General features: G+C 38.4%; 1 protein-coding gene across 1 annotated transcript in view; it reads left to right on the forward strand.

Moving 5' to 3' along the window:
- LOC124788632 (fatty acid synthase-like) overlaps positions 1–19133 on the forward strand; it is a 507799-nt gene that overhangs the window by 483538 nt on the left and 5128 nt on the right. Inside the window, exon 34 of the mRNA XM_047255903.1 lies at positions 11778–12020. Within this exon, the coding sequence (XP_047111859.1) occupies positions 11778–12020 (243 nt within the window). The remainder of the gene's footprint in view (positions 1–11777; positions 12021–19133) is intronic.

The raw sequence follows: 19133 nt of genomic DNA on the forward strand, positions 1-19133 counted from the left end.
CGCAAATGTTTTCAATTAAATTCATTTCATTTATTAATTAGTTGATGCGAGGGAAGGGGATTAAGGCTAAATTCACCTCAAGTAAGTACTTATAACAACAAAAACATTCAAATCTCAATAACCAACTAATGAAATAAACAAAAGTCTTGTCCATTCAGGCACAGATTACACGAGTACATTAAATCTGCAAAGATTCTGTGAGTACTCTATAGAAGGTTAGAGAATAACCACCAGGGTCTGATTGTAAATATATCTTCAGTCTTTGGTTCCCATCAATCCATTAAACAATACGGTTCTCACTGTTAGATATCATGTATGTACATAACGTAGGATGCATGATAAAGTATCAAGTCTCCATCCACATATCTATTCAATCTCATATTCTTTCTACCACAAAGCTTCAAATTTAATATGTACTTGAGTATCTTCACTTGTAGTTCTGCCATGTTGAACAACAGAAATTTTTATTTCAAAATCTTAAGTTGAAAACTCATTATAACTTAAAGCTTCATTTAAATACTCATTTTCACTTGTACTTATATTACCAGAAAGTTCAAAGTCAGTACACATACAAATATCTTCATTAGTAAGTCTATTTTGTGTATGTTTGATGAAATCCATAATCATTTCTTCCTGTTCATATTCTCTACAGCACAAGTATTTCTCATTCTGAGATTTACAATTTCATAAACTTTGGTAAGTTCACCAGGACACAGAAATTCTCTTTTAAACACTATGTAAAACTAACTCAATGCCTTAAACCTATACTGGTAACTGTACTGTAATTTTTTTTTTAATTTAATTTTAGTCATGTCCGCCCAATCTTTGGGTACCACTACCTTAAAGTGCTTCAAAAAGGCAACAGGTTGTACCATCTGATGTCAACGTTAGAAATTCCTTCTGCTGTATCACAATATGGTTCAAAGAATTGGTGAGAGTGCTTATGAATTAAAGTTCCTCATGTACGTCTGATTCATCTACTTCTTTACGTAGTCCTCCAAACTACTTAAAACATTCTTCTCACTATTTGCTTTAATAAATTTGCTATAGTCATGTCCATATTTCAGTTTTACTGTTTGATGACTCTACTTGTGTAGATACTTCTTCTAGGGCTGTCCTTCTGTATTAATATTATTTTTTAACTCTGCCTTACACGTTTTAATACTATTTCTCCATTTTTCCTCTTGAGTTTTAAGATTTTTAACAGTATTTGACAATTCATCTAATGTTCTGAATTTCTCTACATCTTCAGCTATTTTCCATGTTGGCTCTAGTAATTGGCACCCAATGACAGCAGTCTCAGCTCTTATGGATCTTGATGTCCTGTGATTTTGTTTTGAGACCAACCCAAAGACTCAAAAGATTCAATTGTGTGTGTCTACACCACTTCCTGAACAAACTACAAGAAAACATTTCCCACTTGGGACTGGTTCAGCTCACCTAATGAGTCACACTACTAACTGCAAATTGTGTAGCCTTTGCTGTATTCAGCTGACCAGCTACCATTCTGCAAAATGAAGATGTGCTGCTATTGTGTTGGTCAGCTGCCACAGAGTTGCTCTTGAAGATCACTGCTGCCCCATAGCCTCAGAATCAGCATACCAAAACCTTCCATTTCATCAACATAATGTTTCTTGACTAGAATCTTTACAGTTATTTCAACATCTGAATATTTCTTGTTCCTGGCCAGGATGATATGGTCAACTAATTTCATTTATGTCTTCTGGTGTGATAATTCACTTATTAGGTTTGTACTAAATAGCCAATAACCTCTTAAGCATAAGAGTTATATTGGATGATAGTATAGTGTGTGTTCACCTACATCTTCTATGTTGTTTACTTCAGTTCCTCTAGGCAATGTCATATATTTCTCTGTTCTGCCTTGAAAATTCCTTCTTGTATCTCAAAAGCTCTCTTATTTCTATGCCTCTTATCTGCATCCTTCACATTGGATGCAAACAGAAATGAAATAAAAGAGGATTCTTGAGGTAAACTGCTCCAAACAACTTCATTTACAAGCTGTCCACTGATGCTATTTGTAATAAATGTTAACTTCTTTAATCTTGATGGTCTCATTTTCGGGCTTGATGCAATGAACCTGCTATGCAATGCTGCTGCTTCTGTCCATGTTACTTCATTTCCATTTGCAGAGGGTCAAGGGTAAGAGAGCACACAACTACTCCAACTCACTGTGAAATAACATATCCACTTTTAACAAACTCTTATATATTATGCTTCCTTCATAAAACAAGTACAGTTGCATGTTCACAGATTGCTGTGCTATTACTCTCATGTGGTTAGGCTTATAACAGAAGCTCTCATTTAAACATGTTATGACAGAATAGTGAATAGATTACAGACTATATCTTCTTCCATTTCTGGATGTGACCATTCTTCTGAATGCAACTTTTCTCGAGTTCAAAGGCACCACCAAGCCATAACTTCAAAGCATAAACAGACCTCCACAGCAGGTGGAGATACACAATCACTAACACACCTTGCAGATATTCAGAGATCATTCTTCTTTTCACAGATCTGCACATACACCACAAAGGGGCCACACAGTCTGCTGCCCCTCACTTACTAACTACTTAAAATACTTCTTTAACACACACACATATTATGTCAGCTAAGAGATAATAGTGGAATATGTTATTCTGAAGAACCTCATGTTGCTCTAACACACAAGTCTCAGCTTGTGTGTGTGTGTGTGTGTGTGTGTGTGTGTGTGTGTGTGTGTGTGTGTGTGTGTGTGTGTGTGCGTGTGAGTGTGTTCGTGTTTCCTACTTCAGAAGTAGTACTTTGTGTGAAAGCTTAAATATTTTTGAATTTTTTATTGTGCCTGTCTGTGCCTCATTGTCTCCTGTATGTGGTGAGTAGCAGTCTGTCTTTTTCATGTTGATGTTATTCCATCCTGGACTTTCCATTGTTTGATAAACTATTTAACGTACAGTGAGAATGTACTTAATTAATTAGATAATAGATTAGAGGCTATGGGAATTTTCTGTGACCTGTCAAAAGCCTTTGACTGTGTGAATCACAGTATTCTCTTAAGTAAATCAGAATATTATGGTGTCACCGGCAGTGGTGCAAAATGATTTGGGTCTTATCTAAGTAACAGAAACAAAGGGAGTCGTTGCAAAACACCAGTGCAGTAAACAGCCAGTCTTCATTTGGTTGGAAATTAATTACAGTGGTGTTCCTCAAGGTTCCATCTTTGGTCCGTTCCTTTTTTCTTGCATACTTCAATAACTTCTCATCTGTTACATTGCTAGACGCCAAGTTTGTTTTGTTTCCACATGATACAAACATTGCAATAGGTAGCAAGTCAAGTACAGATTTATAAATGGCTGCTAATCAAATGTTCACTGACATTAATAAATGATTTAAAGCTAATTCACTCTCATTAAACTTTGAAAAGATCCAGTATATGCAGTTCCCAATATGTGAGAGATCTCTTTCCACAATGTATATAACGTATGAAATCATGCAGATTGTGTTACATTTATGGGATTACAACTCATAATAAATACAGTTGGGAAGGGCCATACCATAGAATTGCCGAAGTGGCTAAACAAGTCTGTTTTGTAGTGAGAATGATGTCAGATGTAGGAGATATAAATATAAAAAACTTGCGTACTTTGTTTACTTTCTTTCTATTATGTCATATGGGATCATATTCTGGGATACCTCAACAAACTGGGTAAAAGTTTTTAGTATGCAGAAGCATGTTAAGAATCATTTGTGGTGTAAATTCAAGAACATCATGTAGAAACCTGTTCAAGGAACTTTGCATTCCAATCACTGTTTCTCAGTATATTTAGTCTGTAATGAAATTTGTTGCAAGCAATATACCTCTACTTGCAACTAATAGCTCAATACATAGTATCAATACTAGGACTAAGAACAATCTGCATAAAGACCTACAATCTCTACCTTTATCCAAAAACGGGGCCCAATATTCAAGAATGAACATTTTCAATAAATTGCCAGCAACCATTAAAAATTTGGTTTCACATAAAGTACAGTTTAAACAGAGTTTGAAAGACTTTTTTATAGGCAACTCCTTGTGATCTATAGATGAATATCTTAACAGGGACTGTTAGACCAGCTTAAGTAAAAATGTCTTTAGATTTCAGTTTTGACAAAACTTGGTCACAACAGGCAAGATTAGGTATTTTGTGTATGATAAATTTATTAAAAGTGCATAACAGTATTTAATTCTGACTGTATTAATTCTGTAAATATTAGCAGTTCTAGTGTACTGTAATGTATTCACCTATTTTGACAATCTCCTAACAAATTATCATGGTTGTGAGTATTATATACAAGTGTTTTATGTTGTAGATTGTAGATTGTATTTTATTGGCCCTGTTGTCTATATAGCAGCTTATGCATAAGACATTGGACAAGGCAAGTTATAAATATACAGTCTGAAAGTAATTTCAAGGCATACATATTTAAGCTTACAATAATACACTTTACACGTAAGTATTTATATAACACATTTCATAAATTTAAATATTCTTCAATGGAGTAAAAGCAGTGATGTTGTAAATATGACTCTAGAGATTTTCCAAATGTATTGACCTCAGTGATAGCTTTTATGTTTTCAGGAAGTTTGTTATAAAGCTTAACTCCCATGTGAAAAGTACCTTTTTGGCACAGTGCTGTGCTGATTTGAGTCATATGTAAGTTTCTGTTTTGTCTGGTAAAGTGCTCATGTATATCACAGTTTTTTTGTAGTCTCTGGTCCTTGCCTATTACATTTAATTTAAAGAACAAAAGGGTTTCCATAATGTATACACATGGTAATGGGGGAATACCAGATTTCTTAAACAGGGGTTTACAAGAGTCTCTAGGCTTGCACCCAAACAAGATTCTAATGGCCCTCTTTTGTAGTTTAAAAGTGCTATTAGCTATTTTAGAGTTTCCCCAGAAGGTGACCCCATATCTAAGACGAGAATGAAAGTACGCATGATATGCATTCAATACTGTTTTCTCACTACAGCATGATTTTAATGAACAAAGAAGATAACATGTTTTGCTCAGTTCTGCATTGAGATATTCAATATGCTTATTCCATCTGATGTTACTCTGCAGCCAAAGTCCTAAGAATTTGGTTTCAGTACTGTTACCAACTGGTTCGTCATTGATAGAGACTGATGGGATAAACACGTCCTTGTTAGGAACATTGTGGAATTTTAGAGCAACGGTTTTCTTACTGTTTATTACAAGCTGATTACTCTGTGCCCAGCTGCTAAGTTGTTTCGTGACCGTGTTTACTGTCTGCTGTAACTGTTCATCGTCGTCTCCTTTTAGTAGAATCGTGGTGTCATCTGTAAATATGATTGATTTGTGTACATCAGTATTTAAGCTTAGATCATTTATGTACAGAAGAAACAGAAGGGGTCCCAATACGGATCCTTGGGGTACACCACATTTTATTTGTTTATAGTCAGATAAGTGATTAGATACAGTTTTTAGTTCAATATTTGTGTGCTTGACGCATACTGCCTGCATACGATTTGTCAGGAAGGACCTGATCCACTTGTTGCACAGACCTCGAATACCATATCTTTCTAGCTTTGATAGCAGAATTTTATGGTCCACCATGTCAAAAGCTTTTGACAAGTCAATAAAGACTCCTATTGTTTCCTGTTTTTTGTCCATCAGGTTTAGGATGGAATTGATGCACTCATAGACAGCAGTTGTCGTTGACCTCTTATTTCTGAATCCATGTTGTTCATTACATAGGATGCTGTTTTTATTTATACACTCCTGGAAATGGAAAAAAGAACACATTGACACCGGTGTGTCAGACCCACCATACTTGCTCCGGACACTGCGAGAGGGCTGTACAAGCAATGATCACACGCACGGCACAGCGGACACACCAGGAACCGCGGTGTTGGCCGTCGAATGGCGCTAGCTGCGCAGCATTTGTGCACCGCCGCCGTCAGTGTCAGCCAGTTTGCCGTGGCATACGGAGCTCCATCGCAGTCTTTAACACAGCGTGGACGTGAACCGTATGTGCAGTTGACGGACTTTGAGCGAGGGCGTATAGTGGGCATGCGGGAGGCTGGGTGGACGTACCGCCGAATTGCTCAACACGTGGGGCGTGAGGTCTCCACAGTACATCAATGTTGTCACCAGTGGTCGGCGGAAGGTGCACGTGCCCATCGACCTGGGACCAGACCGCAGCAACGCACGGATGCATGCCAAGACCGTAGGATCCTACGCAGTGCCATAGGGGACCGCACCGCCACTTCCCAGCAAATTAGGGACACTGTTGCTCCTGGGGTATCGGCGAGGACCATTCGCAACCGTCTCCATGAAGCTGGGCTACGGTCCCGCACACCGTTAGGCCGTCTTCCGCTCACGCCCCAACATCGTGCAGCCCGCCTCCAGTGGTGTCGCGACAGGCGTGAATGGAGGGACGAATGGAGACGTGTCGTCTTCAGCGATGAGAGTCGCTTCTGCCTTGGTGCCAATGATGGTCATATGCGTGTTTGGCGCCGTGCAGGTGAGCGCCACAATCAGGACTGCATACGACCGAGGCACACAGGGCCAACACCCGGCATCATGGTGTGGGGAGCGATCTCCTACACTGGCCGTACACCACAGTGATCGTCGAGGGGACACTGAATAGTGCACGGTACATCCAAACCGTCATCGAACCCATCGTTCTACCATTCCTAGACCGGCAAGGGAACTTGCTGTTCCTACAGGACAATGCACGTCCGCATGTATCCCGTGCCACCCAACGTGCTCTAGAAGGTGTAAGTCAACTACCCTGGCCAGCAAGATCTCCGGATCTGTCCCCCATTGAGCATGTTTGGGACTGGATGAAGCATCGTCTCACGCGGTCTGCACGTCCAGCATGAACGCTGGTCCAACTGAGGCGCCAGGTGGAAATGGCATGGCAAGCCGTTCCACAGGACTACATCCAGCATCTCTACGATCGTCTCCATGGGAGAATAGCAGCCTGCATTGCTGCGAAAGGTGGATATACACTGTACTAGTGCCGACATTGTGCATGGTCTGTTGCCTGTGTCTATGTGCCTGTGGTTCTGTCAGTGTGATCATGTGATGTATCTGACCCCAGGAATGTGTCAATAAAGTTTCCCCTTCCTGGGACAATGAATTCACGGTGTTCTTATTTCAATTTCCAGGAGTGTAAATTTCATAAGTTTCTCATACATAACTTTTCCAGTACTTTAGAGATGCAGGAGGAAATTGTGATGGGTCTGTAGTTATTTACATTGTCTTTATCCCCTTTTTTATATACAGGAATAACTTTTGATGTTTTTAACACATCAGGGAAAGTGCCTGCCTGAAGTGAGCAGTCGCATAAATGTGTGAGTACTTCAATTAGGTTTGATGCGCTCTTCTTTAACATTGTTGCAGGTATACCATCAATACCTGCCGATTTGGAGTTTTTTAGTCCTTTTATTGCTTTAGCTACTTCATCTTGTGAAACAGAACTGATGTACATTGATCCTCTACAAGCACTTATTTTATGTTCATTTGCCTGGATGCTCTTAAAGTTTGATTGTAACATATTTTCAGCAACACCTGTGAAAAAGTTGTTAATGTGTTGGCTACTTCAAAGGGGTTTTTTACTTTTTTATTTTTATGTGATAGTGTTATATTTTTCCAAGGTTGTCTGTATTCTCCACATTCTTTTTTTATAACACTCCACATAGCCTTTGATTTATTAGCTGAATTATAAATGATTTCATCATTATGCATTATTTTTGCTGCTTTTATTACTTTTCTTAATATTTTGGAGTATTTTTTATAGTATGCGCGTACTACAGGTGAGGAATTTCTTGAGTTACATATTTCATGAAGCAGTCTTTTCTTCTGGCATGAAACCCTTATTCCCTTTGTGATCCAGCTGTTTGTTCTAGAGTTTCCCCGTATGGTTAATGTTTTCAGTGGGAATGCAAGTTCAAAGAAATGGGTTAATGTATCAATGAAAGTGTTGAATTTTTCATTTATATCGTTCATTTTGTACACTCCTAGCCATTTTTCTTTCTGTAATAAGTTGTTGAAGTAGTTCACATTATGCTGATTATAGCTTCGATATGCTGTTCTAAAAGACATGTTGTTAATAATACTGCCTTGTACTTTTATGCTTAATATTTGAGCAAGATGATCACTAAAACCTGCATTGAAAATTTTTAGTGAGGTGTTGTGTAAACTCTTCTTTACTAGAAACTGATCAAGAGCTGTTTGACAAGTTTCTGATACTCGGGTAGCTGCTTTTACTTCAGCCTTTAAATTGTGGGATGTTGCAAGGTTCAAAATGGTCTCCCTATTTCCACTATTCGTGAGGAAGTCAATATTGAAGTCACCACAGATTATCAATTCACAATCCATTTTATTTACTTTATTTAGCAATGACTCCATTTTGTTTAAGAAAAGTTCAAAATTCCCGGACGGTGATCGGTAAACTGTAGCAATAACCAGGTTGAACTGAGTAATTTTTATAGCTGCAATTTCATAATCCTTTTCGACATTTGCCCTAGTTAAGGCAGGTAGTGTAATAAAATCTACATTATCCTTTGTGTAAATTGCTACCCCACCCTGCTTGCTATTTTTCCTGCAGTAGTAAGCAGCCAAGACAAATTTGTTTATTTTCGTATTCTGGATTAATTCTGGTTTAAGCCAGTGCTCAGAAATGCATAACACTGAGATATTATTAAGTTCATGTGTTAATAGAATGTTAATTTCATCGATCTTATTACACAGGGATTGCACATTATGGTGATAAATTTTTAGTTCGGGCGTATTCACGATTTGGTAATTGGGAATCATATTTACAGCATCACATACCTCTAGTTTAAATTGGGAACGTCAGCAGTGTTGTATTTTCATTCTTCTTTCTTCTTTATTTTGTTTTCTTCGCTGTTGGAAGGATGTTCAGGAAGCTGATAAATTGTTCTATCCCTTACAAGTCTTTCTTTGATTATTTCACTAACACGATCACAAACAAATCTTTTCCCTTCATAGTTCAAATGCATTCCATGCTTCGTGTGCAGATTTCCATGCAGCTTGCTTATATCCAGTACATCGCACTTAGTGTATTGAGAACACAGTTTCCTTATTTTAATGTTTGTTTTCCGAATTTATTTGTTTACACACGAACTATAAATCAGATCATGCCTATGAGGAAGTGTGGCAACTACTGTGTTTCTGCATTTATTAGCTTGTAAAAAATTCTGTAGCGTTTTCATGCAAACCTCTGCTTCATTTTTTGCCACATCGTTTGAACCCATTATACAGATGATAAAGTCATTTTCTTGCATTAATTTCGTCTGAGAGTTAATGTCTACAACATTTTTACATCCCGCTCCCGGTTTCACTACACTAGTCACTGCTATGTCGCGATTTTTCTCACGGAGCATGCTGGATAGATTCCTGCCATGACTGTCTGTTAGTAATAGTACACTACTCTTTTTCCCTGATGATTTGTGTTTGTTGTTGACATTATTTGAAAAAACGCTATTCATTTTCAGTTCACTGCCTTTTTCAAGTTCACGATCATTTGGAGAGTCGTTATCACAGTCACTTGTTTGCAAAACATGATATTTGTTTTTATCCAAAAATGTGACAGTTTTAGCAGACTTTGTTGTTCTTTTTGTAGTTGGAACACTATTTTTGTATGGCACTTTTACCCACTCGGACGATATATTACTTTTATCTTGCATCACTTCACTTAGTGTTGGCTTCGATCGCAGATCCCGATTTTCTTTCTTGAGTGAGTCAATATCGCTTCTTAAGGAACTGACTATGAATTGTAAGGTAGCAATTCGTTCTTTTAGCGTTGTTATTTCAGTGTTACAATTCTTACAAACTCCCTTTTTAACAGCATAACTATAACTATTTCTCAAGTTAGATTCACACACTTCTACACTTGTGGCCATCTTGCTGAATATGTGTTATATAGGCCCTTCAGTTGACCAGTCACTTGTTCCACATCCATGAGAATCATCTCATTGTTTGGGTCTGTGGATCAAAAACTGAAACTAAACTAATCTAATAAATACAAGAAAAGTGGACTAGCAAATCAGTCAGAACGACAGTATGGGTAGTATTGTTAAATACAAGTTTAGGACTGTTGGAGTACCAAAGGGCAATAAGGCTGTTACCTTTTTACGAGCTGCAGATCAACGTATTGCTTTGGATGCTCTTTATTCTTAGAGGTTATTAAGTAGTTGATTATCAGTGTTCCTTGGTTAGTTCAGCAGCAGTAATCTTCTTGTGAGTGTTCTATTTAATGTTACGTCAAATATGGTACGCAACCATACTAAACTGAGTTTAATCGCCTACAAGTGAAGACCACCTGGCAAGTGTTAGTTGTTCTAAAGTGCTTCCAGAGATTGAGCTTTGCTCATAGTTTGTCAAGTGGGTGACTTCTTGTAGTTGTGACCTTTCCTCACAATATCAGGAAGTTTTATGTTAGACTTCTGAAACAACGTTACATTCATATTAGCCAGTCTCGGTGCATGACTGGTTACCAGGATAAATACATATTGTATAAGGGTTACTTTTCAGATAAGACCCATTTGTAAATGTGTGTGAGAGTGACTTGCAATCACAAAAGTGCATATGCAGCTCTGTTACCAGCAAGCTTCGAATGTGGTTAGATGCTATTTGCAGCTACATGTCCATTCACTGAGCTGTAGGAGTTCATGATATTTAAGAAAATTGAATCACCCACTGAATGTGTTATTCTTGAGTACATGAGACTCCGGTGGGACATACAAACCAGGTGACATGATCTACTGTTTCTCGGTGTGATGATGATCTGTGACAATGCAAGGCCGCGTGTTCTGCACAGACACATCATCTTATCACATCTTTTGGATGGGAACAAGCACCTTACAGTCCAGACCTTGAAAGGTGTTTCTTGGCAATCAACAGTTCAACAACAATAAAGAAGTGAAAACTGCGGTCATGGATTGGGGTTCTTTGCAGGCAGGAGATTTATTTGTTGCCAGAATTCAAAAATTAGTTTAGTGGTATGACAAATGTTTGAACAACAATGGAAATTATTTATTAATGTAGATAAAACTCTGTAGAATATGGACAAAAATATATTTCAGTGATGTTCACAGTATTTTTCTTCTTATTAAAATGAACCTTATTTTAAAAATATCCTTTGTAAAATGTCCACAATTTGTGTTTTCATTCATAAGCAAGAAATTGTTATAGCTAACAACAAAATAATCTTTTGAATAATTTGTAGTCAGCCACTGTGGCTGAATAGTTCTAGATGCTTCAGTCCTGAACCGCGTTGCTGCTACGGTCGCAAGTTCGAATCCTGCCTCGACCATGGATGTGTGTGATGACCTTAGGTTAGTTAGGTTTAAGTAGTTCTAAGTCTAGGGGACTGATGGCCTCATATGTTAAGTCCCATAGTGCTGAGAGCCATTTGAACCATCTGAATAATTTGTAAACACAACTATATGAAAAGGATAGGTTGGTGCTCACCACATACAGGAGGTATAGAGTGACAGACAGGCACACTGAATAAAGACTGCTAGATATTATTAACTATTGCACTAAGCAATTTGTCAGATGTAGACAAAACGCACAGACATTCACACATGCACAACTCATACACACAAAGCCACAGTCATTTCATGGTACTGAGGCCTGACTGGAAGTGCCTCCTCTGTGTGGTGAGTAGCAGTCTATCCTTTATACAGTATTGTTTTTCCATCCCAGATTGCAACTAATGAGGATTTAAATTTTCGTTACAGCTGAAATCAAAACTATTTTCTCTGCGTGATTGGTGCGCACGACTTGAGTACTGTCTCCACCTTGTTGGTCCACACCACCCCAAAGATCTTCAGTCAGCTCTTGAGAACTGCTACTGGCTGATGAAAGCCATTAATGAATACAGAATTCCATCTGACAGAGGAGTGAAAGCACCTCTCCTGCTTGTAGCGGCAACTGATGGCATCATTAAACACAGAATAAACAAACGCTATAATTTTCAAAAGGTACGCTCCAACTTTTAATTACAGTGGTAATTGACTAACAATAACTAAGCAAAATTTATGATTTTTATAAGAGTGTCCTCAGCTGATATTGAGATTTGAACACAAACAAGTGCCCTACACTCTTATATTTCTACACTTGGTACAAAACCTCATATATTCTATGTTTTTCTGCAAGCTGTTGATGTAGTGTCAAATTGTAATGCTTGCACCAGTCACACAATTTCTTGATACATATTTATTTTCACTTTTATGACTTTCTAAAAAAATAGGTCAGTTTGTTTTCGAAGTATTAAGAAGAAAATGAAAATTTAAGCTTCCTAAAACTTGAATTATGTAATATTTTTCAACAACTGATTCTTCTGTTGTCTTAACATGTAGTGCAACAGTTCACAAAATGTGTAATGTATGTTCTAACAGTAAGGATACACTAATGGAAAAGGAGCTAGTGTATTTCAGCAGTAAACAAGAAACTGGAATACACCAAGACAGAAATTGAAATGGCATGCACAATTGTGTGGTCAGGACTCAGTGTGAAGGTTGGCATAAAGTTACGATCAGTGGGTATGTAAATTATTAGAGTTGCAATTCTCTGTGACAGGTAGAACGGACACCAGAGTGTATTAGTGTTGTTGATTTTTAGTGTTCTTACTAGGCTCGATGTGGTATATAATGGGCATGAACAGGGTCTGATGTTGAATGATGACCGTGAAGGACATAAGGATGCTGCATATAAATATCTGACAAAGTTTGAAAGCAGCCTCATTGGTTATCTCCATTTGGGCATTGGTTGAATGGTGTGATATCCAGATTTGTGGAGCACTCAGATACAATAGTGGCCCGATGTTGCACTGCATGGGAACTTGAGGGCAGGTATACTCGTCATCAAAGTTCTGGTCAATGACATCTGAACACAACAAGGGAGGATCATTGTATTGTACACCACTTGTTATTAACAAAAGTATGATCATATATGGTATAAAATGAAATTTGTGACTGGGAGGGAGGATGGTAAGGAGAATGCAGTATGTTATCTCAGATGGGAGAGTCATCAATGGCTGTTGAAGTAATTTCAGGCATGCAGCAGGGATGTGTTTAGGACCCTTGCTATTGATTTGTACATTAATGACCAGGCATACAGTGTTAATAGCAGCAATGCTAAATTATGAACTTCACAAAACGACATATATGTATCACAATTGAAATCTGTCAAATCATATAAATACCTGTGAGTAATAATTTGTCAGTATATGAAATGGAATGACGATAGAGGCTCAGTCACAGGTAAAGCAGATGGCTGACAGAGTCGCTTGTAGGATACTGGGAAAGTGAAATCAGTCTACTAAAGAGATTGCTAAAAATACACCTGTACAAACAATCTTAGAATATCACTTATGTGTGTGGGACACATGCCACATATAGAACAAATAGCAGATACTGAATGCATACAAAGTAGGGCAACATGGAAGGTCACATGGGAGATGTACAAAAACCTGAATTGGTATATGCTTGAAATCAGATGGCCAACTATCCTATAAAAGTCTACTTACCATGTGTTAAGTGAGGAACTGAGAGATATATTACAACACCTAAGTACATCTCCAATGGTGACCACAAATTCAAAATGTGCACAGAAGCATTTGAGCAATTGTTCTTGCACTCCATATGTGAATCAAATAGGGGAAAAGCCCTAACATGTGTTACAATGGGTCTCACAGAGTTATTCACTCAAAGATGATATTATCAGAATGCTTGGATCATTAGCAAATAGTATAGCATGTCTAAATGTCAGCTTTGTGTTCATCTGACCTGTATATAATAGAAGGAATGAGGAACCAAGTAACAAGCCTTGTAGTACACCATATCAGACTGGGATTGTGAAGGACTGCACAGTACTCTGATGAATGTAGTACTACATTTCCTTTTTCAAAATGTATTTTGAGTTTTGTGCTCTGAATCATAGATACTTCATAGTATTACAATGACCATTCACACACTTAGTGTGCTACACAAGAACTGCTGATATTATTAGAGTGTGAAATTTTGATGCATTTGTTGTCAATCAAGACCTCACTTCAAGGGGTGTTACCTTGATTCTAAGGTAATGTACCTGAGGATATAGTTTTATAGACACCAGTGAATTCCTTTAGACAGCAATGGCTATGTCAAGAGTGCAGGTGGAAAACTCCTATGACACTGGAACTAAATGGCTCCTACCCTCTCAAAGAAGTATGTTATCAGTTTGAGTAGCGTAAGAAAGTTCTGCATTCAATCAAATTAATACACAAGAGTAGTGCTTTGTATGTTTAAATTGTGGACCACTCTTGTACTTCTTCCTTTCCTCATTAATTTGCTATTGCAGCCATAAATGAGAACTAATATTTCTCAGCTTGTAGCAAACAACAAAACATTTCTCTACAAAACAGTTGCCATTATTGCTGCTGCTGCTGCTTAACAGGAAGGTCAACAGTATTCAAGCTCAGTACCATTAGAGAAGTGAGCCACTTGTGCTCTTCATCGAAAGCAACCAAGTCAATAGCAATTGTCAGCTTGGATTTCATTTTCAAGTGCGTGGCGAGGGCATTATATATTTCACAGGTATACTGTACTGTTTTGTTTTGTCCCCGCACAACATTATTTCAAGCCTGCTTGAAATGCTATTGTTTTCAATAAAGATTGTGGGCTCCTGTTAGTGAAGGATGACAGCCAACACAAAGCATGCTGAAATACATTGTCCAAAAGTGGGATCTGAGTCCAGGATCTGCAATGCTGATATTAAAGAGCAAACTTCGCATGCAACATACAGATGGTACATTCCCATAAGCTGTCAGTTCTTGGACTTTTGAATCAGATTAGTAACTAAGATGATGTGTGTGCACCACTTTAGACATCATAATTAAAGGTTTTTGTATTAATCTTTATTTTCAATATGATGTGTACACAGGACAGTCACGTATTAAATTTAGCAATATATCAACATCCTTTAACCCAAATACATAATGTGTCTTCACGACTTAACTTGCAAGTACGTATAAAAGGAATACACACAGGTTTCTTGACAGCGACAGATGAACTAGAACTAGCAGTAAATGACCACACAGTCTCAGACAACATTAAAGTCTTGTAGGCTACAACATTTCCGGGAAGAAAGTTTTCCAGAGTGGTAATTCTGGCAGTGTTATTCTTATCAACTCAAACAATGGCAGTAACCACATTCTGACCATCATGAACATTATTGCTGCTCAAATCAAAATCAAATTTCACATCACAATAGACAGAAGGACAATGAAGCAGTTACTGATAAGTGGCAGTAGAAAAATCAATGTTACACCTGATTTCTGTATTATAAATTTCTTATTAGTCAGTAGGAAACCACTTATACACTTAATGAACATTTTGGGGTGGCATCTCACTGACTGAGTACCTATGTGACTGTGTGGTTACTTATATGACAATGCACAATCTGGATGAGCTAAGTCACTGATAACAGTTTTCTAATAATTTCAGCCACTACAAACTGCTACTATCCTGAATGGGTGTATAAAGAAAACACCTACACACTAGTGTGGCAGTGACAACACTTTGCAATGGCATTTTGTTGATGAATATTGATATTCATTGTGACCACTGTAGCTATTGTTCATATAGATAACAATAATATTGCCACAATTATTTCTTTGGAAAACTTTCTTCAACATGAGATTGTTGCTTACAAGACTTTAATGTTGTCAGAGACTGTGTAGCTATGTTCTGCTACTGCAGGGGCATATGTTTCTGTTGTATTCTTACTTCACATAGTTGCAAATTAAGTCTTTAATATATGTATTTGGAGTGAAGGCTATGCTGATATTGCTAAATTTAGATTAATTGGTGATTGTACTGTGTGTGCGTTTTAATAAATTAAATTATACATTGGTCTTATCGAAAGATGAGAAGTGGTTTATTCTTTAGTAGCCACACAGGGTGCTCACTGCAGCATCCTGTCCTCTGTGGCTCCCACTGGGTGCTCAGTAGATGTGTAAGCTGTTTATAATGTCTATAGGTGGTGTCCTACCATCTACAAACAACTTTGTGATGAAGCACTCACATATAATATTGCTAAGACTACTGCTACTGTTACATGGCCTTGATGTCTATAACGGGGTAAATTTTTATTTTGCATTCATGAATACTGATGTCAGTGGTGACCGCAGTTTGGTTATTGCAGCTATTGTTCACGTAGATAAGAGATGTCACCCTAGTATGTTCATCATGTATACAGGTGGCATCCTGCTGTCTGCAAACAACTTTATGATGTAGGAACCAAGTATAACATTGCTACTACTGCTCATTAACATATGTGTCATAGTAGATGCCAGGACGAAGGTGGAGTGACAAGCAAAGACAGGGGTAGATATTAGTAGGGTATGGAAATGCAAACAGAATGTGTGCTGGACTGGCATCTGGTATTCAATAATTTAAATATATAATTAATCAGTTTGGCCATATTCACTTAAGTTGTTATGCTACAATAATTAAGTGCAGAACACTGTTTTGACACTAGTAACTGTATAACTTATGTTTATTGCCTATCTGGTCCTACTGTGTGAACACTGAAATGGTTCACATGTTTCCAGTTTATTGCTACTGTATAAAATCATCTGTGATTTACAGCCCATGTTGTTAGGCACCGTTCAGTGTTTCCTGATGCTTTTTAGTTGCAACATTGTCACAATGCAGAACACAGAAATTCAGGAAGTGTACAAATGTAGCATCAGTTTTATGATTTGCAACATTGTCTCACTTTCAAAGGAGTCAAAAGATATTGTGGTAGGTGAGGTGGGCAAGGAGAGAAAGGAGGAGGAAAGGTTGGAGGGAAGAGTGGATGATACATGGAAAGGGGGCAACAAAGCAAGTAGGATTGAAACGTGGCACCAGTTCCATCAATGTCGGGATCATCTATTAAAGTAGTAATATTATGCACAATTTGTACTGTGGCTTGTGCACAACCTTTTGTGTTTACATGACCACCCCATGGTGGAAGATGCAGCCAAACACAACACGTTCAACTTTATGGCTGCTTCGCAGTGTGTGCCGTGTGGATCCACCTACCCAATAGTAACTTCTATGAATTACATAGATGGAAATTCTCATTTCAACGCATCTTCCGATCAGTCCTCCTGACCTCAATCTCCTCTTGCCCTATCCTACCATTATCTCCACCCCCCACCCCCACCCCACCCCTTTGCCATTACTTCATCATTTTACACTCACACCCTCCTCTCTGTGGTCTCTCTTTTCCTGTCCATTGTTTCCCCTTTGCAATCCAGCCCTCCAAATCATTTGCACCACTTGCAACACCCTATTTGTGCCAGAGCAAGCTTTCTGGTGTCACACCCATATCCTGTGTACTTGTTACTTCTGCCTCCCAGCTGTCAGTCATTCATTCAACCCTCCAAACCTCCCTCCCTTCCTTTTTCCCCTCATCTGCTCCATGCCGCACAGTGCCTATCCCCAGATGAGCAGCAGTGTGGATAGAATGTAGTCAGCTGAGACAATGTAGATAAATTTGTGTGCATTCGTATCAATATACTCAAAAGACTATGTAAACTTAAACACTGAGTGAGGTAACACAGTATTTAGCACACTGGCCTTGCATTCAGGAGGACGGTGGTTCAAACCTACATCCGGCAATCCTGATTCGGGTTTTCTGTGATTTCCCTAAACCGCTTCAGGCAAATGCCAAGATGGTTCCTATGAAAGGGCGTGGCCAACTTCCTTCCCCATCCATCCTCAATCCAGTAGGATGGATGATCTCCCATAAATCAACCAACCTACCAACCAAACTTAAACAGAAGCAGAACTGAAATTAATAATCTGTGGGTACTTATTTGTGATCATTGACTGGAAATTATGAGGAAAATTTCAATATTTCTTGAGCTGCTACATGTCACCTTTAATAATATGTGGCGCTGCCAACAAACAATATAAGAGCATTTTTATTCATAAAAGTTAACTGTGGGACAATGAAAGGTAATACATGCCATGACAAAAATCTTCAGTCATTTATTCAGTTATACAAACTGACATGTACATAGTGAAGTTTAAGTTGGAAATTATTCATTCATTCATTCATTCATTTTATACATACACTACGTGATCAAAAGTATTCAGAAACCCCCCAAAACATACAGTTTTCATATTAGGTGCATTGTCTGCCACCTACTGCCAGGTACTGCATATCAGCAACCTCAGTAATCATTAGACATTGTGAGACAGCAGAATTGGGCACTCCATGGAACTCACAGACTTCAAACATGGTCAGGTGATTGGGTGTAATTTGTGTCATATGTCTGTACTCAAGATCCCCACACTCCTAAGCATCCCTAGGTCCACTGTTCCCAATGTGATAGTGAAGGGGAACCATAAAGGGACATGTACAGCACAAAAGTGTACAGGCCAACCTCGTCTGTTGACTGACAGAGACCAGCGGCAGTTGAAGAGGGTCATAATGTGTAATAGGCAGACATCTATCCAGACCATCACACAGTAATTACAAATTGCATCAGGATCCACTGAAAGTACTATGACAGTTAGGCGGGAGGTGAGAAAACTTTGGTTTCATGGTTGAGCGACTGCTCATAAGCTACTCATCATGCCGGTAAATGCCAAATGACACCTTGCTTGGTGTAAGGAGCTTCAACATTGGACAATTGAACAGTGGAAAAATGTTGTGTGGAGTGACAAATCATGGTACACAATGTGGCGATCTGATGGCAGGGTGTGGGTATGGTGAATGCCCAGTGAATGTCATCTGCCAGCATGTGTAGTGCCAACAGTAAAATTTGGAGGTGGTAGTGTTATGATGTGGTCATGTTTTTCATGGAGGGGGCTTCCACCACTTGTTATTTTGCATGGCACTACCACAGCACAGGCCTACATTAATGTCTTAAGCACCTTCTTGCTTCCCACTGTTGAGAGCAATTCAGGGATGGCGATTGCATCTTTTAACATGATCGAGCATATGATGTAATGCATGTCCTGTGGCGGAGTGGTTACATGACAATAACATGAGCCTGCTTAGAGTCCTGACCTGAATCCTATGGAACACCTTTGGGATGTTTTGGAACACCAACT

The sequence above is a fragment of the Schistocerca piceifrons genome, chromosome 3 (assembly GCF_021461385.2).
Source record: "Schistocerca piceifrons isolate TAMUIC-IGC-003096 chromosome 3, iqSchPice1.1, whole genome shotgun sequence".
NCBI classification, from domain to species: domain Eukaryota; kingdom Metazoa; phylum Arthropoda; class Insecta; order Orthoptera; family Acrididae; genus Schistocerca; species Schistocerca piceifrons.